This window comes from Pelophylax lessonae, assembly GCF_965119305.1.
Source record: "Pelophylax lessonae genome assembly, chromosome: 4".
In the NCBI taxonomy this organism is placed as follows: Eukaryota; Metazoa; Chordata; class Amphibia; order Anura; family Ranidae; genus Pelophylax; species Pelophylax lessonae.
The window spans coordinates 606,716,468-606,742,315 of NC_138771.1; the positions used below are offsets into that span (position 1 = coordinate 606,716,468).

Consider the following 25,848-nt stretch of genomic DNA (forward strand, 5'->3'; position numbering starts at 1 on the left):
CGCCAAAGAGGCATATCGATTCTAGGTTACCTAGACGATCTTCTGCTTCATGCAGAGTCTCCTCAGACCTTGCTACAAGACGTAGAAATTACTATGATTTCTTTACAGGAATTCGGGTGGCTGGTGAACCAGCAAAAGTCATTTCCGGTTCCCACCCAGAGGCTCGAATATCTGGGTCTAATTCTAGACACAGTCAGGACAAGAGTTTTTCTTCCGGTAGGGAAACTCCGAAAGATTCAATCAGCAGTCCACCAACAGCTGGTCTTCCCTTCGGACTTGCATGAGGGGTCTGGGGTTGATGGTGGCTTCCTTCGAAGCAGTCCCATTTGCCCAGTCCCATACCCGAATTCTTCAGCAAGAGATTCCTCTCAGATGGAATCGGAATCCGGAATCCCTGGACAATCAGATCCGATTGAGCAAACAGACCAGAGAGTCTCTGGTCTGGTGGCTTCGGTCTCCGATGCTCAGCCAGGGAAAGTCATTTCTGCCAATATATTGGACGACAGTGACCACGGATACCAGTCTATCCGGATGGGGAGGAATTCTCGGTCAGTTATCTGTCCAGGGACTTTGGTCCCCGGAAGAATCCAGGTTACCGATAAATGTATTGGAACTGAGAGCGATCAGACTTTGTCTGATTCACTGGACCGAGCAGCTCCAGGGCAGCCCGGTTCGGATCCAGTCGGACAACGCCACGGCCGTGGCTTATGTCAATCACCAGGGGGGCACCAAGAGTGTCCGAGCGGCCAAAGAAGTGGCTTGCATTCTTCGCTGGGCGGAACGATTTGTTCCAGCTATCTCTGCGGTGTTCATTCCGGGGGTGGAAAATTGGCAGGCAGATTATCTCAGCCGTCAGACTCTGGATCAGGGGGAATGGTCCCTCCATCCAGACGTTTTCCACCAGTTGTGCCTACGATGGGGCACCCCGGATATGGATCTGTTGGCATCTCGATTCAACAGGAAAGTTCAGAGATTCGTGGCTCGCTCCCGCGATCCTCTAGCAGAAACCGCAGACGCACTGATCGCCCCGTGGGGGCAATACCAGCTAATATATGCCTTCCCTCCTCTCGCGTTACTGCCAAGACTTCTTCGCAGGATAGAGGAGGAAGGAATTCCAGTAATCCTGGCAGCTCCGGATTGGCCTCGTCGAGCTTGTTACGCCGACTTGGTCAGACTGATGGCGGACGTCCCGTGGAGACTTCCTCTCAGGGAGGATCTACTGTCTCAGGGACCGATCTTCCATCCTGCTTTACGATCGCTGGTTTTTTAACGGCCTGGTTATTGAAACCCAGGTGCTGAAGGACAAGGGATTGTCAGCTTCAGTTATTCCTACTCTAGTTAAAACAAGGAAAGCGACTTCCAGAAAGATTATCATCGTACATGGAAGTCTTATATTGTGTGATGTGAATCCCTTGGGTTCCATCTACATCTTTATTCGGTAGCCCGAATATTGGCTTTTCTGCAACAGGGAGTTGAGCAGAAGCTGGCCTTGAGTGTTATCAAGGGTCTGGTTTCAGCATTTGCTATCTTCTTTCAGAAGCTTTTGTCTACTCATTCCTTGGTGCGGAATTTCATCCAGGGGGTGCGACACCTGGCTCTGCCAGTGCACGCGCCGTTACCATCCTGGGATCTTAATTTGGTGCTGTCGGTTCTTCAGACACCTCCCTTTGAAAATATCAGGGAGATTCCCTTGCTTACTTTATCCCAGAAGGTGGTCTTCTTGGTGGCTATCACTTCTGCACGCAGGGTGTCAGAACTGGCTGCATTATCCTGTTGTTCCCCAGATCTGGTGGTTCATAGGGATAAGGTTGTTCTTCATCCGAATCCATCCTTCCTTCTAAGGTGGTTTCAAAGTTTCATTGATTAAGGACAGTGTATTGTCCTTCCTATGTCCTTAGCCCAATCATCCTCGAGAATTTGCATGGCATTCCTTGGATGTAGTTCGGGCGATCAGGATATACTTGAATACTACGGATTCAATTTGTAAGACGGATTCACTGTTTGTGATCACGGATGGCCCTAAGAAGGGGTTGCCTGTTCTGCTGCGACCATCTTTAGATGGATCAGACAGACGGTGGTATAGGCTTATTTTATCTAAGGGTCGGGATCCCCCGTTCCCTGTTAAGGCGCATTCTACTCGGGCGCTTAGAGTTTCCTGGACCTTCCGCCATCAGGCGTCAGTGGTTCAGGTTTTCAAGGCGACTGTTTAGTAGTCGGTTCATACCTTTACAATATTGTATAAGGTTTATGTGATGGCATCGTCAGATGCCTCTTCTGGCTGCAAGGTTCCTGCAGGCCACTGTTTGAGGAGACTGTTGGTCTACCTCGAGGATTTGTGGGGTAGGTCTCATCTGTTTACTTGATGAGTCCTTTGATACTTCTGGTTGGCTCCGGTTGGGCCTTCTAGATTGGATTTTGATTCTGTCAATCCCACCCCTCATTTTGTGGCACTGCTTCTGGATGTCCCAGCTCTTGAGAATCAAGAAGACTACGTCTGTCAATGAGCGATAGAGAAAAATGGATTTTTGTAAGATCTTACCGTAAAATCCTTTTCTCTTAAGCTCATTGACAGACGTAGTACCCGCCCCTCTATCATTGAGTTGGGTTGGGTTAAATTCTCTGTACTGCTTTAAAACAGAACTGATTCCCTGTAGCAGAGAGAGGGAGGATATACCCTCAGGGACTGCCCCTAGGGTGGAGCCAGAACGTTTTGTCATTCTGCCTAGTCCTACTCCTGCGGAGACAACATAACCCAGCTCTTGAGAATCAAGAAGACTACGTCTGTCAATGAGCTTAAGAGAAAAGGATTTTACGGTAAGATCTTACAAAAATCCATTTTTTTAGCACGGATTACTGTAGTAATGTCACTGGTACCCCCAACAGTGTCAAAAATGTCAGTCAAGGGTCCGATCTGTCCGCCGCAATGTCGCAGTCCTGCAAAAAATCGCAGATCGCCGCTATTACTAGTAAAAAAAAAAAACAATAAAAATGACATAAATCTTTCCCGTAGTTAGTAGGCGCAATAACTTTTGTGCAAACCAATCAAAATACGCTTATTGCAATTTTTTTTTTTTTTTACCGAAAGAAAATATGTAGCAGAAAACAAATTGGTCTAAAATGTTAAAAAATTTTGATATTTTTTTTTTTTTGGGAATGTCATATAGCAGAATGGGAAAAATATTGTTTTTATTTTAAAAATTGTCGCTTTTTTTTGTTTATAGCGCAAAAAATAAAAATTGCAGAGGTGATCAAATACCACCAAAAGAAATCTCTATTTGTGGGAAAAAAAGGACATCAATTTTATCTGGGTACAGCGTCGCACAATTGTCCATTAAAGTAACGCAGTGCCGAAACGCAAAATCGGGCCTGGTCATTAAGCAGGAAAATCCTCCGGTCTGGTTAAGAAAAAGGAAAAAAGGAATTTATAATGTATTTTTTTGTATCCATACAAATATGTTTTGCCTGTCATTTCTATTTTAAACTGAATGGGTTGTTTTACAAAGTGATTGTTTACAGTCACTTTAATGTTCTTTTGATCTATCATTGTGTTTTTGTTTTGCCCTGAACAAACATTTTCTAAGATACCAAAACTGAGAATGTGACTGATTAGAAACTGCTACTTCCTCTATCTATATACAAAGGGGAATTCTCAGTGTTACCTACTTCTGTCTTCTCCATACACAGCGTGACACCGCCGCCCCCTGCTGGCAGAACGGCTAAGCTGTTTTGTAACTGCAAGCAGCAGCCCAGGTCATGTGACCAAGCTGTGCTCTCCCGGTGATTGGCCGCCGAGCCGGGGAGAGGCTGACAGGTCATGTGATTTGGTATAAATCCCCAGCAGCGGGGACAGGAGGGGGGATCAGATACGGGCAGACGGGATGGAGAGTTGCCGGGGGATCTGTCTGCTGATACTGCTGGCATGTGTGCCTGTGATCCGGGGCTGCGGGGAGGAGGTGAGTGCTAGCTCTGCGGAGGAATCATCAACCTCCTATATACTGTCTATACCCAGAGAATGTGTGATAGGGGGACACACAGGGGACACTGGGAGGTATACAGGGAGAGGTATACACCTAGTGATCGCTGTGTGTCCTCTGACCCTTCCTCCATATCATCACATTCATATAATTATATCAATATAAATATATATATAATCTCCACACACTGCTAAAAAATAAAGGAACACTTTTAAAACCCATCAGATCTCAATGGGGAAAAAAAATCTCATGCTGGATATCTATACTGGTATGGACTGGGTAATGTGTTAGGATCTATACTGGTATGGACTGGGTAATGTGTTGGGATCTATACTGGTATGGACTGGGTAATGTGTTGGGATCTATACTGGTATGGACTGGGTAATGTGTTGGGATCTATACTGGTATGGACTGGGTAATGTGTTAGGAGCTATACTGGTATGGACTGGGTAATGTGTTAGGATCTATACTGGTATGGACTGGGTAATGTGTTGGGATCTATACTGGTATGGACTGGGTAATGTGTTGGGATCTATACTGGTATGGACTGGGTAATGTGTTGGGATCTATACTGGTATGGACTGGGTAATGTGTTAGGAGCTATACTGGTATGGACTGGGTAAGGTGTTAGGATCTATACTGGTATGGACTGGGTAATGTGTTGGGATCTATACTGGTATGGACTGGGTAATGTGTTGGGATCTATACTGGTATGGACTGGGTAATGTGTTGGGATCTATACTGGTATGGACTGGGTAATGTGTTAGGAGCTATACTGGTATGGACTGGGTAAGGTGTTGGGATCTATACTGGTATGGACTGGGTAAGGTGTTGGGATCTATACTGGTATGGACTGGGTAATGTGTTAGGAGCTATACTGGTATGGACTGGGTAATGGGTTAGGAGCTATACTGGTATGGACTGGGTAATGGGTTGGGATCTATACTGGTATGGACTGGGTAATGGGTTGGGATCTATACTGGTATGGACTGGGTAATGGGTTGGGATCTATACTGGTATGGACTGGGTAATGGGTTGGGATCTATACTGGTATGGACTGGGTAATGTGTTAGGAGCTATACTGGTATGGACTGGGTAAGGTGTTAGGATCTATACTGGTATGGACTGGGTAATGTGTTGGGATCTATACTGGTATGGACTGGGTAATGTGTTGGGATCTATACTGGTATGGACTGGGTAATGTGTTGGGATCTATACTGGTATGGACTGGGTAATGTGTTGGGATCTATACTGGTATGGACTGGGTAATGTGTTAGGAGCTATACTGGTATGGACTGGGTAAGGTGTTGGGATCTATACTGGTATGGACTGGGTAATGTGTTAGGAGCTATACTGGTATGGACTGGGTAATGGGTTAGGAGCTATACTGGTATGGACTGGGTAATGGGTTAGGAGCTATACTGGTATGGACTGGGTAATGGGTTAGGAGCTATACTGGTATGGACTGGGTAATGGGTTAGGAGCTATACTGGTATGGACTGGGTAATGGGTTAGGAGCTATACTGGTATGGACTGGGTAATGGGTTAGGAGCTATACTGGTATGGACTGGGTAATGGGTTAGGAGCTATACTGGTATGGACTGGGTAATGGGTTAGGAGCTATACTGGTATGGACTGGGTAATGGGTTAGGATCTATACTGGTATGGACTGGGTAATGGGTTAGGATCTATACTGGTATGGACTGGGTAATGGGTTAGGATCTATACTGGTATGGACTGGGTAATGGGTTAGGATCTATACTGGTATGGACTGGGTAATGGGTTAGGATCTATACTGGTATGGACTGGGTAATGGGTTAGGATCTATACTGGTATGGACTGGGTAATGGGTTAGGATCTATACCGGTATGGACTGGGTAATGGGTTAGGATCTATACCGGTATGGACTGGGTAATGGGTTAGGATCTATACCGGTATGGACTGGGTAATGGGTTAGGATCTATACTGGTATGGACTGGGTAATGTGTTAGGAGCTATACCGGTATGGACTGGGTAATGTGTTAGGATCTATACCGATATGGACTGGGTAATGTGTTAGGATCTATACTGGTATGGACTGGGTAATGTGTTGGGATCTATACTGGTATGGACTGGGTAATGTGTTGGGATCTATACTGGTATGGACTGGGTAATGTGTTGGGATCTATACTGGTATGGACTGGGTAATGTGTTAGGAGCTATACTGGTATGGACTGGGTAAGGTGTTAGGATCTATACTGGTATGGACTGGGTAATGTGTTGGGATCTATACTGGTATGGACTGGGTAATGTGTTGGGATCTATACTGGTATGGACTGGGTAATGTGTTGGGATCTATACTGGTATGGACTGGGTAATGTGTTAGGAGCTATACTGGTATGGACTGGGTAAGGTGTTGGGATCTATACTGGTATGGACTGGGTAATGTGTTGGGATCTATACTGGTATGGACTGGGTAATGTGTTAGGAGCTATACTGGTATGGACTGGGTAATGGGTTAGGAGCTATACTGGTATGGACTGGGTAATGGGTTGGGATCTATACTGGTATGGACTGGGTAATGGGTTGGGATCTATACTGGTATGGACTGGGTAATGGGTTGGGATCTATACTGGTATGGACTGGGTAATGGGTTGGGATCTATACTGGTATGGACTGGGTAATGGGTTGGGATCTATACTGGTATGGACTGGGTAATGTGTTGGGATCTATACTGGTATGGACTGGGTAATGTGTTAGGAGCTATACTGGTATGGACTGGGTAATGTGTTGGGATCTATACTGGTATGGACTGGGTAATGTGTTGGGATCTATACTGGTATGGACTGGGTAATGTGTTGGGATCTATACTGGTATGGACTGGGTAATGTGTTGGGATCTATACTGGTATGGACTGGGTAATGTGTTAGGAGCTATACTGGTATGGACTGGGTAAGGTGTTGGGATCTATACTGGTATGGACTGGGTAATGGGTTAGGAGCTATACTGGTATGGACTGGGTAATGGGTTAGGAGCTATACTGGTATGGACTGGGTAATGGGTTAGGAGCTATACTGGTATGGACTGGGTAATGGGTTAGGAGCTATACTGGTATGGACTGGGTAATGGGTTAGGAGCTATACTGGTATGGACTGGGTAATGGGTTAGGAGCTATACTGGTATGGACTGGGTAATGGGTTAGGAGCTATACTGGTATGGACTGGGTAATGGGTTAGGAGCTATACTGGTATGGACTGGGTAATGGGTTAGGAGCTATACTGGTATGGACTGGGTAATGGGTTAGGATCTATACTGGTATGGACTGGGTAATGGGTTAGGATCTATACTGGTATGGACTGGGTAATGGGTTAGGATCTATACTGGTATGGACTGGGTAATGGGTTAGGATCTATACTGGTATGGACTGGGTAATGGGTTAGGATCTATACTGGTATGGACTGGGTAATGGGTTAGGATCTATACTGGTATGGACTGGGTAATGGGTTAGGATCTATACTGGTATGGACTGGGTAATGGGTTAGGATCTATACCGGTATGGACTGGGTAATGGGTTAGGATCTATACCGGTATGGACTGGGTAATGGGTTAGGATCTATACTGGTATGGACTGGGTAATGTGTTAGGAGCTATACCGGTATGGACTGGGTAATGTGTTAGGATCTATACTGATATGGACTGGGTAATGTGTTAGGAGCTATACTGGTATGGACTGGGTAATGTGTTAGGAGCTATACTGGTATGGACTGGGTAATGTTAGGAAGGAAAGGATGACACATCATTTTGATGGAAATCGAAAATTATCAACTTACAGAGGGCTGAATTCAAAGACACCCCGAAAATCAAAGTGAAAAAATTATGCAGCAGGCTAGTCCATTTGGTACTCAGAAATGGTGCTCAGTAGTTTGTATGGCCCCCATGTGCTTGTATGCAAATCTGTCAATGTTGGGACATGCTCCTAATGAGATGATGGATGGTGTCCTGGGTATTTCCCCCCCAGATCTGGACCAGGACATCACTGAGCTCCTGAACAGACTGAGGGGCAACCTGGCGGTGTAGGATGGACCGAAAGGCGTTCTCAAGGATTTAGGTCAGGCCAGCGTGGGGGCCATTCAGTGGTATCAATTCCTTCATCCTTAAGAAACTGGCTGCATACCACATGATGCAGTGTAGGGTCTGACAATGGGTCCAAGGATTTAATCCCGATTCCTAATGACAGTCAGGGTGCAATCCCGATTCCTAATGACAGTAAAATGTGCTCAGGGTGAACTTTCTTATCTGTGAAAAGCACAGGGTGCCAGTGGTTTACCTGCCAGTTCTGGTGTTCAATGACAAATGCCAATCGAGCTCCACAATGCTGGGCAGCGAGCACACGGCCCACTAGAGGATATCGGGCCCTCAGGCCACCTTCATGAAGTCTGTTTCTGATTGTTTGGTCAGAGACATTCACATCAGTGGCCTGCTGGAGGTCATTTTGTAGGGCTCTGGCAGTGCTCATCCTGTCCCTGCACAAAGGTGCAGATACCGGTCCTACTGATGGGTTAAGGACCTTCTACGGCCCAGTCCAGCTCTCCTAGAGTAACTGCCTGTCTTTGGAATCTCCTCCATGCTCTTGAGACTGTGCTGAGACACAGCAAATCGTCTGGCAATGACATGTATTGATGTGCCATTGTGGAGGTGTTGGACTGCTTGTGCAACCTCTAGGGTCCAGGTATCGCCTCATGATACCAGTAGTGACACTGACCCTAGCCAAATGCAAAACTAGTGAAAAACAGTCAAAAAAGATGAGTAGGGGGGGGGAAAAAAGGGGTGAATGGGGGGGAGAGAGACTCTTGTGTGGCCACCTTTATTTTCCAGCACTGCCTTAACCCTCTTGGGCATGGGAGTTCACCAGAGCTTCACAGGTTGCCACTGGAGTCCTCTTCTATTCCTACATGACATCATGGAGCTGGTGGATGTTAGACCTTGCGCTGCTCCATAGATGCTCAGTAGGGTTTAGGTCTGGAGACAAGGCAGTGGTCATCTTGAAGGTGTGTTCTGGGTCGTTATCATGTTGGAATACTGCTTTGCGGCCCAGTCTCTGAAGGGAGGGGATCATGCTCTGCTTCAGTATGTCACACTACATGTTGGCATTCATGGTTCCCTCAATGAACTGTAGCTCCCCAATGCCAGCAGCACTCATGCAGCCCCAGACCATAACACTCCCACCACCATGCTTTACTGCAGCCAAGACACACTTGTCTTTGTACTCCTCACCTGGTTGCCGCCACACACGCTTGACACCATCTGAACCAAATAAAGTTTATCTTGGTCTCATCAGACCACAGGACATGGTTCCAGTAATCCATGTCCTTAGTCTGCTTCTCTTCAGCAAACTGTTTGTGGGCTTTCTTGTGCATCATCTTTAGAAGAGTATTCCTTCTGGAATGACAGCCATGCAGACCAATTTGATGCAGTGTGCGGTGTATGGTCTGAGCACTGACAGGCTGACCCCCCCCCCCCCCCCCCTTTCCTTCACCCTTTGCAGCAACGCTGCTCAGTTTCAGGGTCTTGGCAATCTTCTCATAGCCTAGGCCATCTTTATGTAGAGCAACAAATTTTTATTTTTTTCAGATCCTCAGAGTTCTCTGCCATGAGGTGCCATGTTGAGCTTCTAGTGACCAGTATGAGAGAGTGAGAGCGATAACACAAAATTTAACACACCTGCTCCCCATTCACACCTGAGACCTTGGAACACTAACGAGTCACATGACACAGGGGAGTGTCAGGTGACTCAGTGGGTGTACTCACTTTTGTTGCCAGTGGTTTAGACATTAATGGCTGTGTTGAGTTATTTTGAGGGCACAGCAAATTTACACTGTTAGAGCCGGTTCACACTACCGCGACCTCTAAGTCGCCTCATAAGGGGCGACCTGTATGATAGACTATTTTGTACGACTTTGTATTTGGCCAATCAGAATATGATGGTTCTGGGTCATGCTCAATCACACAAAAAAAGTTCTTAAAAATTGTCGTTTTTGATAGCCAATTATTGAAAAAATTATTAAAAAAAAAAAAAAAAGATTTCTTTGGATTTAGTGTCTGGGGGTCTAAAAAGTGTACCTGTGAAGTCTCAGCTCTGTAGCATGTCCAGAACCAGAAAAAAATATAGTTTGTCTTAGAATTTTTAGTAGCACATGGATAGGGCTCCGCTCCTTTCACACCTGGGCGTTTTTGTTTCAGGCATTTATTGGGCATTTTTTGGGCGTCTTTGGAGGCAGGCATAACATCGGAACTTCTGTATAGGGGTATATATACACACATGTGTGTGTGTATGTATATGTATGTATATATATGTATGTATATATATATATATATATATATATATATATATATATATATATATATATATATAATATATATATATATTATATAGGAGTGGAGCCCCATCCCTGCTCTACTAATAATTCTAAGAAAAATGATCTTTTTCTTATGGCGGTCACCCTAACATGGATGAGTTCTGTCACCCTGGCATAGCAGTCAGTCAGTTCACCCTAAACTACACTACGGTCACCCTGACACTTAACACTTTCCCTACAGAAACTAGATTATTGAATCTAACTATAGTGGTATATAGTACCCTAACTACACTGCATATCCCTTTCCTCACCTGTTCAGTGCCACGAATCAGTGTCCACCAGTGCCACTCACACAGACCAGGCAGAGATAATGGTGTATAGGAACTGTAGGCATGGCTGCAATGTGGGGAATGCCTGGCTAATTTTCCTTCTTCCTGCAAAGTCTGATCAAAAGTCGCTTCAAATAAGATAACGATCCAACTTGGAGGCGACTCCCATTGAAGTCTATGGGACAAGTCGGATACAAGTTGCCTCAAAGTAGTACAGGACCGTTTTCTGAAGTCGGAGCGACTTCAGTAGTGCCAATTAAGACGGCACTCATTGATTAACATGGGATTTGTTATGTCAAGCGACTTGGGGCACACAAGTCGCCTCACAAGTCGCGGCAGTGTGAATGGACTCTTATACAAGCTGTACACTCACTACTTTACATTGTAGCAAAGTGTCATTTCTTCAGTGTTTTTCACATGAAAAGATATAATAAAATATTTACAAAAATGCGAGGGGTGTACTCACTTTTGTGAGATAGTGTGCATGCATGCTAGTGTTGCACCGAGACTAAGAACTTGCACTTGTACAAATGCTCCGATGGCTAAAACCCGATACCCAAGCCACAATTAAATCAGAGGTCCAAATCTCATTGATCTGTGGTTTTGAAATCACACTGAAGTAGTGCGATTTTCAAAGCCACAGAGGAACAGTTCTTCATAATTATAAAGAAACAGTAATCCTTTTTCATTAGTCAAAAAAAATAAATAAATCGCCACAAATAGGTATCAGTAATTGATATCAGGGAGTATTTTTGTACTTCCTCTCCTGGGCTGCTATGTCGGCGCTTCTTGCTTCCCCTGCCTTTAGAGTGACCCAATAGCAAGCTGCAAAGTATAATATAGAGTTCCAATATAGGAAAAAAAAAAAAAACTTCTGCCTTTAACCACTTTTGGACCGGAAGGTTTTACCCCCTTAATGACCAGGCCATTTTTTTGTGATTCGGCACTGCGTTACTTTAACTGACAATTGCGTCGTGTGACGCTGTAACCAAATACATCTGGTGTGTTTTTTTTGCGGGACTGCAACACTGCGGCAGACAGATCTGACACTTTTGTGGGTACCAGTGACATTACTACAGTAATCGGTGCTAAAAATATGCACTGTTACTGTAATAATGAAACTGGAAGGGAAGGGGTTAACACCAGGGGAGATCAAAGGATTAAATGTGAGCCTAGCGGAGTGCTTTATAACTGTGTGGGGGATGGACTCCCTAGATCAGGGATGGGGAACCTGCGGCCCGCACAATCATTGCGTACGCCCCTCCGCCCGTGCCGCTGAGCCTGTGTATGCCAGCGGAGCTGTCAGAAGGAGCCGATGGCTCCGTCTTGAGAGTGTGAGTCACAGAAAAGGGTGGACCCAGGGCGCAGAGCAGTGCGCCCCGAGCCCACCCATTTGTGTGACAATAGCAAATGAAAATTCGCTATTGTCACGCGGATCCTCCTGGCCAATCAGGAAGCGGGTCCGAGACCCGCTTCCTGATTGGCTGAAAGAGGAACCCATGCCATTGGTCGAGGAGGAGGTGGGAGGACTCGAGGAGAAGCCGCCACTGCAGCTAAGTGCACTGGCTTTCTGCATTGAAAGGGGGGCATGCTGTGGTCAGTCTGCATTGAAGGGGGGGAACGCTGTGGTCAGCCTGCATTGAAAGGGGGCACGCTGTGGTCTCTCTGCATTGAAAGGGGGCACACTATACCTTGATTACTGAAGGCCCCTTTCACACTTTTGTGACCTCAAAGTCACGCAATTTTTTTACAGCGTTTTTTGCCGCAAAGCAATGCCTATTACATTTTATGCATACATTTTGTACGGCCCCCGAATGATGTTACAAAAATCCAAATGGCCCTTGGCAGAAAAAAGGTTCCCCACCCCTGCCCTAGATAAACATAGAGATTTGTGTTCCTCAAAAGGAGGAACACAGGATTCCTGTGTTCCATCTGTGACTGGCTCCCTCTCTGTCCAATCGGCGCATGCATGCCCCCACTTGCAGGTATGTCGTTTCACGCAATGGAGCCGACCTGCCACAGCAGCTGTTCGGCAAGTGGTTAAAATCGCTTCAGATCACTTCCTTCTCCTTGCTAGGACTACATGTCCCATGGGGCATTGCTCCTCACACATTCACAAGCTCTCGGTCACTTACACTTCACAACACAAATAATGCATTCTGTGTGCAGCTCAACTAATCGGCTGACAAACGAATTGATTATGAAAATAGTTGAACTATTTTCATAATCTTATGTCGATTAGTTGTTTTAGCTCTAGTCACTGTATTATTGGGAGAAAATGATTTAATCTACGATCTTTAAAGACACGTGGTCACACAATGAATTAGTGGGATTAGAAATGGTTCAATCCTAAACTGCGTTAGGGGCTCTTTACTGTTAGAGCAGTAAGGAGGAGGAACCCCTATCCAGTTAGTGGTGTCAGTAGGGACCATAGATCAATGTAAAAAAACTTCAGTTTGTGAACACCTGGTACAAGGATACGGAAATGGTAATGACCTAAACACGCGCACACAGGTTGAACTGGATGGACCAGTGTCTTAATGGAGTTGTAAAGTCAGAAAGGGTTTTTTTTCTTAATGCATCCTGTGCAACCTTCTGGGTGTAGCAGCCTCCTCAGCACCCTGAATACTTACCTGAGTCCCAGCGATGTCCGGGACTCTCTCTCCTGATTGGCTCAGACACAACCACGTTAGCCAATCCGGAGAGTGAGGGTGCAGGGACGAATGGCAGCTCAGTGTCTGAATGGGCTTGGCTTGGGTGCCCCCATAGGAAGCTGCTTGCTGTGGGGGCACTCAGTAGGAGGGAGGGGCCAGAAGCAAGAGCGAGGGACCCGAGAAGAGGAGGATCTGTGCAAAACCAACTACACAGAGGAGGTAAGTATAACATGTTTGTTTTTAAAAAATAAAAAAACTTTACAATCCCTTTAATTCAGCCTTACCTATATAACTATGTTTATTCTTTCCATATTTGAAAAGGTTTATAATGAAAAAATATATTGGATATAAAAAAAATTGCTAGCTAGCATTTTTTTTTTTTTTTTTTTCAATACAGACATAGAGTCATTGACTCACAGCAAGCATGCTGAAAAGGACGCCTGATGTCTCTTCTATAATTTTGCTGAGGTGTATACTTGTTCTGAGTCAGTGACTCGCAAAGTGCTGAAGCCAGATGGTCCGCCTGAGACAAATGAAAACGTAAGCTAATAAGGGAGAAAAATATGGTACACTGGGATCATGGCTTATGGCAGCCGCCCTAACCTTATTACCATAGAGGGAACCTCTAGAAATATTTTCAGGTCTCAGAACCCCCCCTTAATGTATATACAATCCATGGTATTGGCTTAATCACTGATCATTTTCAATCTAACAGCTCATTTACAATACAGTCCACGCATTCACCGTGTTTTTGCATGTGCGTTTACATGTGTTTGCAAATTCTTTTCTGTTTAGTTTTTGATGAGGTGTATTTTGGGTTTTTTTTTTTTTTTTGTTTTCTCTTAAAGCGGTAGTATCCCGCTTTTTTACTCTTTTACCTACAGGTAAGCCTATAATAAGGCTTACCTGTAGGTACAAATAATATCTCCTAAACCGGCATGGTTTAGGAGATATTTACAGCGCATGCAGCCGCTCGCGCGAGCGGCGCATGCGCTCTGAAGGTCCGGAGGGACCTTCAATCTATTTGCCGGGAGCTTGCCGGAAAATCACTCCCGCGCGCATGCGCGGGAGTGACGTCATCGCGGCTCCGGCCAATCATCGCGCCGGAGCCGCCGAACCCGGAAGAGACGGCGAGGGATCATGGCAGCGCCCGCAGCGATGTCCGGGGGTCCTAGTCGGGGCTTCGTTCTAAGGTAAGTAATACATAATGAGCTAGTATGCGATGCATACTAGCTCATTATGCCTTTGTCTTGCAGGTTGTTTTTTTTTTTTTTTTTTTTAATTTTGGGTTTACAACCGCTTTAAGTTGCATTCGCATGCGTACATTTGTAGTGCTTTTCTGTGCGTTTGCAGTTCATTTCGGTGCAGAAAAATGCAGCATACTGTAGTTTTTATTATAGACAAATGAAAGCACTGCAGTAGTGTAAACTAGACTGAAATACATTAATTTTTCTCTTTTTTTTTTTTCCTGTATTCATACTGGGTTTAAAAAAATGCACATGACTGAATCGAGTGTGAACGAGTCCTAAGAGTAAATGATATCCTTGGCATATGATATCCTGGGTAGATTATTTTTTTCACACCCTCCCAGGGTGGATTTGATTCTCATAATTTTTAATGAGCAACTGTCATCTCTGTCCCGCAGCGGCTCCTTCTCTGACCCGTTGTTGACTCACCGACAGTCCCATTCACTTTAATGGAATGGCTGGTGATGCGGCAGTGACACAACAAGGTGAGGGACGTGGCAGCAGCAGGTGAGTGGATGCCCGCTAACAGGCGCTGCCATGATGGATCTTAAATGACAGGTTCTCTTTAAATGTAAGGACTTATTCTTGCTGGTAGTTAGAATCTTTATTTGCAAACAAAATTAAGGTTTCACATTTTTTAATAAGCTGTCAGGTTAGTAAAACAGCAATATCAGAACTGATTCAATCATACAGTTTGTAGTGTACATAGATTTGTAAAACAATGGGATAAAGGAATGTTCCTGAACTTTGTTTTATCTCATGGTTACTGTGAAATTGTGTGAGCGCATCAATGCAGTGCGTGTTATCTTCCCCTTTCAGAGCTTGGATTCATTGACTGAGTTTACCAAAAATGTAAATATTTCAGAATAAACAGCCTCATGCTATATAACTAAGCTCCATTTCATGCAGAATAAACTAAATTTTCTCTATCGCTCATTGACAGACGTAGTCTTCTTGATTCTCAAGAGCTGGGTTATGTTGTCTCCACAGGAGTAGGACTAGGCAGAAAGACAAAACGTTCTGGCTCCACCTTAGGGGCAGTCCCTGAGGGTATATCCTCCCTCTCTCTGCTAGGATCTACTGTCTCAGGGACCGATCTTCCATCCTGCTTTACGATCGCTGGCTTTAACGGCCTGGCTATTGAGACCCAGGTGCTGAAGGACAAAGGTTTGTCAGCTTCAGTTATTCCTACTCTAGTTGAAGCAAGGAAAGCGACTTCCAGAAAGATTTATCATCGCACATGGAAGTCCTACATTGCATGGTGTGAACCTTTGGGGTTCCGTCCTCTGTCTTATTCGATTAGTCGAATATTGGCTTTTCTGCAACAAGGGGTTGAGCAGAAACTGGCCTTGAGTACTATCAAGGGTCAGGTCTCAGCATTAGCCATCTTCTTTCAGAAGCCTTTGGCTACTCATTCCTTGGTGCGGAATTTCATCCAGGGGATGCGACATCTGGCTCCGCCAGTGCACGCGCCGTTACCCCCCTGGGATCTTAATTTAGTGTTGTCGGTTCTTCAGAAACCTCCCTTTGAAGATATTAGGGAGATTCCTCTACCCACGTTGTCCCAGAAGGTGGCCTTCTTGGTGGCTATTACTTCTGCACGCAGGGTGTCAGAACTGGCCGCATTATCTTGTCGTTCACCATATCTGGTGGTTCATAGAGATAAGGTGGTTCTTCGTCCGAATCCATCCTTCCTACCAAAAGTGGTTTCAGAATTTCATCTGAATGAAGAAATTGTATTACCTTCCCTGTGTCCTAAGCCCAGTCATCCTCGGGAGTTTGCTTTACACTCCTTGGATGTGGTCCGGGCGATCAGGGTATACTTGAAAACGACAGACTCGTTTCGCAAGACGGATTCACTTTTTGTGATCCCAGATGGACCCAAAAAGGGGTTGCCTGCATCTGCCGCGACCATTTCCAGATGGATCAGACAGACGGTAGTGCAGGCTTATTCTATTAAGGGTCGGGAGCCCCCGTTCCCTGTTAAGGCGCACTCCACTCGGGCACTTAGTGCGTCATGGGCCTTTCGCCATCAGGCGTCAGTGGTCCAGGTGTGCAAGGCGGCTACCTGGTCGTCGGTGCATACCTTTTCTAAACATTATAAAGTTGATGTAATGGCATCGTCTGATGCCTCGTTTGGCCGCAAGGTTTTGCAGGCCGCAATTTGAGGAGACCAGTGGTCTACCTCGAGGGTTTTTTCCGTTGGAAAATTTTTCTTTAGTCTCATTCTTTGTTTATAATGAGCCTTTAAAACTTCTAGTTTGGCACCGGTTGGGCCTTCTAGATTGGATTTGATTTTGTCAATCCCACCCCTCATTTGTGGCACTGCTTCTGGATGTCCCAGCTCTTGAGAATCAAGAAGACTACGTCTGTCAATGAGCGATAGAGAAAAATGGATTTTTGTAAGAACTTACCGTAAAATCCTTTTCTCTTAAGCTCATTGACAGACGTAGTACCCGCCCCTCTATCATTGAGTTGGGTTGGGTTAAATTCTCTGTACTGCTTTAAACAGAACTGATTCCCTGTAGCAGAGAGAGGGAGGATATACCCTCAGGGACTGCCCCTAGGGTGGAGCCAGAACGTTTTGTCTTTCTGCCTAGTCCTACTCCTGCGGAGACAACATAACCCAGCTCTTGAGAATCAAGAAGACTACGTCTGTCAATGAGCTTAAGAGAAAAGGATTTTACGGTAAGTTCTTACAAAAATCCATTTTATTAATGTATCATCTTAAAGCGGAGTTCCAGCCTAAACACACACACTCACCTGTCCAGCGATGCGGCCGCCCGAAGCCTCTCTCTTCTCCCTCTGCTCTGCTGCGCCGGCATCACTGGTGTGGGCACCCAGCTGTGACAGTTTGCGGCTTCACATCTGGGTATGCACTGCGCATGCGCGAGTTGCGCTACGCGTTGTGATTGGCCGGCAATCTTCTGGGACCTCTGACATGTCCCAGAAGATTGGAGGGAGGGAGAGAGGAAAACTTCCGCTCAGGGCGCCGCGACGCTCTGAGCGGAAGTGGGAGCGGGTACCTGTCAAAACTAGGTACCCGCTCCCCCCCCAAAAAAAAAGACATGCCAAATGTGGGATGTCAGGGGGTTAGAACTACCTAAAGCGGAAGTTCCACTTTTGGGTGGAACTCCGCTTTAAATAGAAAACTATGTTTAGACCGATTTGTATTCCAAAAGCATTTTATTAAAATAATTTCCATGAAAATCAAAAAAGTTTTTTTTCTTTTTTCTTTTTTCCATACTCCCATCCTGTGCAACATAATTTTCAGTAATTCTGAAAATAAACAGACGGTAGAATTGTAATATCCCCAGTTGTCCATGTAGACGCGGTCCCCTTGCATTCATGGTGAGGGTTAGTGGGAGAGCCATTTGCCATTTCTCACTGATCAAGGAACCACAAGCAGCCATGGTCCAAAAAAGATAACTTTTAGGGTAAGGAAACTGTTGAGAATTTTTTTGGAAGTTCCTCTACCCTTATTTATCTCTGTCCAGCTGGTCCTTACCTTTTTCCAGTGTCTGTGGTGTATCAAGAAGCCCAGTAGAAATAGGCGTAGAAGCCTCCTGGTACTAGTGCGTAGGCACAGGCTGCTGGGAAGAGATCTGGCCAGCCAGAAATTAAACCTCGCGGTGAGAAGTGGTTGAACAGGGTCCTTAAACTAGGTAAGTATGGAGCCTTTGGAAAAGGTTTCGGACCTTCCAGCATCAACTTACTTTGCAGCTCTCAGAATCTGGTCACATGACATCTCGACTACAAAGGAAGTTGGTGTTGGTAAACTTCCCTCTGCCATAGTTTGGTGATTGAAAATCTGAATGCACAGCGAGGGGCTATATAATTCTAATCCCTACCCCTGCCCTCCTGATCTGCATATTTTTGACCTTTTTCCCCTCCCAACCTTCAGTTCTGTTTTTTACTGCCTAGTTCTTTTGGTTAATGCTATGTTTTCCTCACGCATCATATTGGAAGCAATGCCTCTTCTATGGGGGGTGTCCCAGCCAAGGAACAAATTATTCTTTACTCTCATTTATGTTTTTTTTTTTTTTTTTTCTTCTTTGGGGAACTTGGGTCACTTTGCAACTTTAGATTTGTTAAATGATCTTTATTTGTACTTGGAAAACGTTAATAAACATTATTGAAACAGACTTGAGTGAGGCATGGTGGGTGTAGGTTTTGGGTGAATGGAGGATTCAGTGACAGAAGAGGGGGAGATAGAAGGGTGGGTGTCTGGACAGCGGGAAGGATGAGGTATTGAGTGTGTAGGGCTCGGGTTGATGGATAGGGATGTAGAAGGGTGGGTATTGAGTGTGTAGGGCTCAGGTTGATGGATAGGGATGTAGAAGGGTGGGTATTGAGTGTGTAGGTTTCGGTTGGATGGAATGGGAAGATGGTGTGCTGTCTGGACAAGGGAGAAGGATGAGGTATTGAGTGTAGGGTTTAGGTGGATGGGAGGGTGAGACCGAAGTGTGTGGTTGAGGTGGATGGAAGGTGAAGATAGAAGGGTGGGCATCCAGACAGAGAGAAGGATGAGGTATTGCATGTGTAGGGCTCAGGTTGATGGAGAGGATCGAAAGGGTGGGTATTGAGTGTGTAGGGTTCAGTTGGATGGAGTGGGAAGATAGAAGGGTGTGCTGTCCGTGGATGGAAGGGGGAGATAGAAGGGTGGGTGTCTTGACAGCAGGAAGGATTAGGTATTGAGTGTGTAGGGCTCAGGTTGATAGATAGGGATGTAGAAGGGTGGGTATTGAGTGTGTAGGTTTCGGTTGGATGGAATGGGAAGATGGTGTGGTGTCTGGACAGGGAGAAGGATGAGGTATTGAGTGTAGGGTTCAGTTGGATGGAGTGGGAAGATAGAAGGGTGTGGTGTCCGTGGTTGGAAGGGGGAGATAAAAGGGTGCGTGTGTGGACAGAAGGATGATGTATTGAGTGCGTAGGGTTCAGGTTGAAGGAGAGGGATATAGAAGGGTGGGTATTGAGTGTGTAGAATTCAGGTGAACAGAGTTGGTAGATGGTGAGGACAAGCCATTGGTAATATAAGAGGATAGAATTTGTAATCCCTAAAGGGCCAGATGGATGGAAGTGCTGCATGTCTGTAGCAAGGTGTCTTAAGCCCCGTACACACGCAACGATTATCAGCCGACCGATCGTCCGTCTTTTGTCCAGAGTTGTGTTGGTTGGAATGTGCCTAGACTGCACACAAATTTTCTCGCCCAACAAAATTCTACTTCAGAAGTAATGTCATGTGTTGGTTTGCTTTCTTTGTGTTCTTTCTTCACTGAGCATGCCCAGACTTGCTCATCAGATTTTTCCCTGTCGAAATCTGTACTGACTGCACGAAAATCGGCCGTTGCGTTGACGGCCAACAAAAATTTTATAGTCTGCACACCAGATTTTTTTTCGGCCGAAAAGTCGGAGTCGGTTGTCGGAAGCATCATACTAACAAGCCGAAAATCGGCACATCGGTCGTCGGACGAAAATTCCCTGCCAATTTTCGACGCGTGTGTACAAGGCTTTAGAGATGGAAGTTGGGTCCACCAGTGAGTTTATTCAGATTTCAATAATCTACCAAATCTCTTTTGTCTTGTCCTATAGACCTGCCTAGCCGCTCCCGATGGCTTCTTGAATGTACACCTGATCCCTCACACACATGACGATGTGGGCTGGTTGAAGACCGTAGATCAGTATTATTATGGAGGTAAGTGGATGATATTTCCTTCTCTGGCAGTTGCATCGGACACTAGAAGATAAGAGTTTTGCCGTTTCCACCCATTTCAGCAATTTTCTATTGACTATCATAGTTTGGCAATTTAAGAGTTTCCTGTGTAGATTATCGCAGATCTGTATCCTCTATCAAGCAGGATGTATTGTTCAATATTTTCTCCTTTTAACCAAAAAAATATTAACCCTGTCTAAGTCTTTTTTAGTTCCATTTTTATATTTTTATAGTTTCAAGCAGTAAAAGCTTGTTAAACATTTGATGTGATGTAGGGGTTGATTTACAAAATTTGGTGCAGCTGTCCAAGGTAGCCAATTGGCTTCCAACTTCAGCTTGTTCTATTAAAGTGGATGTAAATCCTCACATACCCAGTGACGTGAACATCCTCCGATGAGACAAATCTCCCCACATAAGTTTTACATGTATATCTGCTGTCTGCAGCTTTCTATAGCCTTTAGAACGCTGTGTTACAAATTGTTGTTCCTGTTTCAGCAGTGGGAAAGGAGTCTGGGCATACACGGTGTGTGAGCTGATTGGAGGAAAGGCACAGCCCTCCTGCCTCTCCCCTCTCTAGGAATGAAGAAACTTGCAGAGCTGTGCTGCGAATAGACCAGCTCTCTGCTTATGTCTCCAAGCTCCCACCCTGACACAAATTACCAGCTGCTTTTATCTCCTGTGTCCAGGGCTTGTCAGAAGTTATCATTCTGATAACAGAGGAATGGAGTGGTAGAAAGACATGGGACATAGGGCTTTGGAGAGATAGAATGAATGGGGTTTACATCCACGTTAAGCTTTGACAGAAAACCTGGAAGCTGATTTCTATGTAGTTCTGCACCAGATTTTGCACTCTCCTGCTTTAGTAAATCAACCCCCATAGTATTTTAAAATGGTTGTCATTCCTTCTAATGGCTTGAGGCATTTACTTTTTCAGATAAATGCTGTTGATATATATTTAAAGTGTATCTCAAGGTTGGTTGGTTTGTTTTTAGAGTTGTGATGGCTTAAAACCCCAGTTAGGTTTGTATTCCTGTCTGTTCCTCCATTTGGCAGGTCAACCCTCTCCTGGTGTGTTGTCATCTGGACTAAAAGTGAGGGTAAATCCAAACTTTAGATTTCTCACCAAGACAGCAATAGAGGGGTTTTTTTATTTTATATTTGTTTGTCTCTGTATTACTAACTAAGTGGAAATCTACTTCAAATGGAATGATTTTCTGTCACTTCCTGTTGTGTCTTCAGGACAGGAAGTAAAGGGTAATCTTGCCAATGGAACACAGATGGCAAAAATGTTCTAACCCAGCCCTGTACCCAAAATAAGGAGGGTGTGAGTTTGTTCTTTAGATATACTTTTTATCTATGGGCAGCCCTGTGGTCTTGCAGAGCTGGGTCCTGGTTATAATTCCTACTAGGGATAGACCGATTTTTCTTTTCTTTTCAGGGCCGATACCGATATTTTGGTCACAATGTATCGGTATCGGCCGATATTTTGTAAATTTAAAGTTTTTTTTTTTTTTTTTTTTGAAAAATAAGACCATTTTTGACACAAATCTGATACTGAACATGTTAATTTTTGTTTAATGCTTAATGGCTGGCACCCTGTGGTGGGTGGCTGGCTGGTACAGTGCCTGTGGCTGGCTGGCACCCTGTGGTGGCTGGCTGGTACCCTGTCTGTGGGTAGGTTGTTGGCTGCCTGGCACCCTGTGGTGGCTGGCACAGGGGCTGTGGGTGGCTGGCTGGTACCCTGTCTGTGGGTAGGTGGTTGGCTGCCTGGCACCCTGTGGTGGCTGGCACAGGGGCTGTGGGTGGCTGGCTGGTACCCTGTCTGTGGGTAGGTGGTTGGCTGCCTGGCACCCTGTGGTGGCTGGCACAGGGGCTGTGGGTGGCTGGCTGGTACCCTGTCTGTGGGTAGGTGGTTGGCTGGCTGGCACCCTATCTGTGGCTGGCTGGCACCGGGCTGCTGTGGGTGGGTGTATGACTGTGATACGCTCCCGCGAGACTAGTCCCGACTCCAGACGAGGCTGTCCAAGGTGATGGGAGGCGCCTAAGAAGGCAGAATCGGTCTATCCCTAATTCCTACCAAGGCCGTTCTCTGCATGGCGTGTTCTTTAGCTGCTTCTATCTCTTTCCTCCCACAGTCCAAATTGTACAAAGAGGTAAAACCAGCTCTAACCCTAAAAACAATACTTTGTGGTAATTGATGGGCTCACATCGGAAATACAAAATTACAGAACTTTGAGAAAAAAACAAAAGGAACCCCTGAATTTAAAAGGGCTTCTTGACACCATACCGTGCGTAAAACCTCATGAAGAAAACGTATACTGATAAGTGTTTAATTGCACTTTGGCATTTGTTGATTTTTTTTCATTCCGTGTGTTTTTTTTTTTTTTATAATTTTTTTTTTCCCTTGCAGAAGTCTGCGTTTTAAAGGTGCAGAAAAACGCCCGACACTGCAGATTGGGTAAATGAGCCTTAAAAAGATGGCCTAATGTCACTAAAGCCATGGCAGTCTACTAAAGCCATGGCAGTCTAGATCACATGATCTGTCTTCTAATCGCTAAGTTCTCACTGAGCAATGCAATTTATTTACAAAGGCTTCACCCTATACATTGTAGAGGATCACAAATGGAAGAACAAAAAGAGAACAAAAAAAAAAAAATCCTTGACTTCCTAACATGCGGGGTCCCTGGCTAACAGACCTTGAGCGACCTCCTGCTGCCTAGGCACCCAATTCTCTGTAAATAAAACCATTGCCTCATGGGCTATGTTTCTACCTCCTGGGTACTCCAGGGCTCCCCAGTCTGACACACACAAACTAAGGCTGGCCATACACCATACAATTTTCTTATTCAATTTCCTTTAGATTTACCTTCAACTATGTAGTGCAAGGGCCTGCCTGATTGCATACAAATTGAAAGTGTTCAGGTTTGAACTTATATTATATGGTTTTGGTAAATCTAAAGGAAAGTTGAACAAGAGAATTGTATAGTGTATGGCCAGCCTAAGTCTAGGGTGCAGCAGACTGGGAGGCTGAATCAGGACATGCATACATTGTCCATAAATTCCATGCTCAAAGGTTTGCATCCCCCTTGCAGAATTGGTAATATACAGTATATATCATTTTAACTGCTTTGTGACCGCCCCATGTATATTTACTGCGGCATGGTGGCCGTTCTGTGCCGGATTACGTACCTAGTAAGTGATCAAACCCTTCCGGGTCTGGGAAGCACCCGCTGCTGGCGACCCGTTACCACTGTGATTGGACACTGCAGGTCGGGCAGACTGTCTGCTGGGACCCGCCGATCATTCGGGACACAAGCAGAATGACAGGGAAGGCTTTGATCCTGTGTTTCTGCAACGCAGGAACATGGATCTTTGCTTTCCCTCTAGTCAAGGCACATCCAGCCCCCCCCTAGTGTTAACCCCTTCCCTGCCAGTGTCATTAGTACAATGACAGTGCATATTTTTTTTTTTTTTTAGCACTGGTCCCCAAAAAGTCAGTGTCCGATTGGTCATCCTCAATATCGCAGTCACATTATAAGTCGCTGATTGCCACCAATACTTAAAAATAAAAAAAAAACAGTCTGTAGACGCTATAACTTTTGTGCAAAGCAATCAATATACACTTATTGGCATTTTTTTTAATTTATTTTGCCAAAATAGCCTAAATTGATGAAGAAATTCGTTTTTTTTTTTTTTTTTGTGGCATTGGCGCAGCAATGGCTTCTTTCTGTCAACTTGACCATGCAGCTCATTTTTGTTTAAGTATCGTCATATTGTGCTTCTTGAAAGACCCACACCCTCTTTTTCCAGAGCAGCCTGTATTTCTCCGGAGGTTACCTGTGGGTTTTTCTTTGTATCCTAAATAGGGATAGATTGATATGGTTTTTTTCAGGGCCGATAATGATATTTTGGTCACAACATATCGGTATCGGCCGATATTTTGTACATTTAAAATTTTGAAACATGTTAATTTTTGTTTAATGCTTATTGGCTCGCACCCTGTGGTGGGTGGGTGGCTGGCTGGTACAGGGCAGCCTCTGGTTGGCTGTCCTGCTGGCTGTCTGGTACAGGGCCTGTGGATGTGGGTGGTTGGCACCAGGCTGCTGTGGGTGGGTGTATGGCTGTGATACACTCCCGCGAGACTAGTCCCGACTCCAGATGAGGCTGTCCAAGGCGATGGGAGGCGGCCTAAGAAGGCAGAATGACGTCACAAAAATATTGGCCAGTTCCAAAGCCGACACGATGTGTATCGGGGAAAGTGCATATCGACCTTGCCGATAATCGGTCTATCCCTAATCCTAAACAATTCTTTTGGAAGTTGTAGCTGCAGTCTTTCATGGTCTACCTGAGCTTAGCTTAGTTTTAAGAGATCCCCGAATTTTCCACTTTTTAAAAAGCAGTTAAACAGTACTGACTAGAATATGCAAGGTTTTGAGATCTTTTTATATCCTTTTCCAGCTTTATAAAGTTCCATCAACTTGTTACACGGGTCTTTTGACAGTTATTTTTTGCTCCCCATGGCTCAGTATCTAGCCTGCTCAGTGCATCCATCTCAGAGCTAACAAATGCATTGACTATTTATACACAGACCCTAACTGCAGTTTTAAATACCATAGATGTGGGTCACCTTGTGTGTCTGTACCAAGGCCAAACATTCCAGGGTATGTAAACTTTCTTGATTAGGGCCATGGCTTTATATAATCATTGTCCTTTACTGTGTGTCTTGTTTTTTTTTTTTTTTTTTTTTTTTCTGTCTCCGAATTACATGAGGAAGGGGAAAAATGTATGCATGTTCCCAGTCTTGGTCTGTAGGGTCCAATACTGAGTTAGCCCACCCTTTGCAGCTATAACAGCTTCAACTCTTCTGGGAAGGCTGTCCACAAGGTTTAGGAGTGTGTCTATTGGAATGTTTCACCATTCTTTTAGAAACGCATTGTGAGGTCAGGCACTGATGTTGGACGAGAAGGCCTGGCTTGCAGTCTCTGCTCTAATTTATCCCAAAGATGTTCTATTGGGTTGATTTCAGGACAGACTCTGTGCAGGCTAGTCAAGTTCCTCCACCCCAAACTCGCTCCTCTCCATGTCTGGGCCTTGCTTTGTGCACTGGTGCGCGGTCATGTTGGAAGAGGAAGGGGCCATCCCCAAACTGTTCCCACAAAGTTGGGAGAATGAAATTGTCCAAAATGTCTTGGTATGCGGATGCCTTAAGAGTTCCCTGCACTGGAGCGAAGGGGCAAAGCCTAACTCCTGAAAAACAACCCCACACCATAATCCTCCTCCTCCACCACCACCAAATGATTTGGACCAGTCCACAAAGTGAGGTCCATAAAGACATGGATGAGCGAGTTTGGGGTGGAGGAACTTTGACTGGCCTGCACCGAGCCCTGACCTCAACCCGATAGAACACCTTTACGATGAATTGGAGTGAAGACTGTGAGCCAGGCCTTCTCGTTCACATCAGTACCTGACCTCCCAAATGCTCTTCTGGAAGAATGGTCAAACATTCCTATAGACACACTCCTAAACTTTTTAGACAGTCTTCCCAGAAGAGTTAAAGCGGTTATAGCTGAAAAGGGTGGGCCAACTTAATATTGAA

General features: G+C 45.1%; 1 protein-coding gene across 1 annotated transcript in view; it reads left to right on the forward strand.

Annotated features, from left to right (window-relative positions):
* Positions 1-3,854: 3,854 nt before the first annotated feature.
* The window catches only part of MAN2B1 (mannosidase alpha class 2B member 1), a gene marked incomplete at its 3' end in the record, with an annotated part of 70,408 nt that continues 48,414 nt past the window's right edge, over positions 3,855-25,848 (forward strand). Inside the window, exons 1-2 of the mRNA XM_082257196.1 lie at positions 3,855-3,953; positions 20,132-20,234. Of these exons, the coding sequence (XP_082113322.1) occupies positions 3,879-3,953; positions 20,132-20,234 (178 nt within the window). The 5' untranslated portion in view covers positions 3,855-3,878. The remainder of the gene's footprint in view (positions 3,954-20,131; positions 20,235-25,848) is intronic.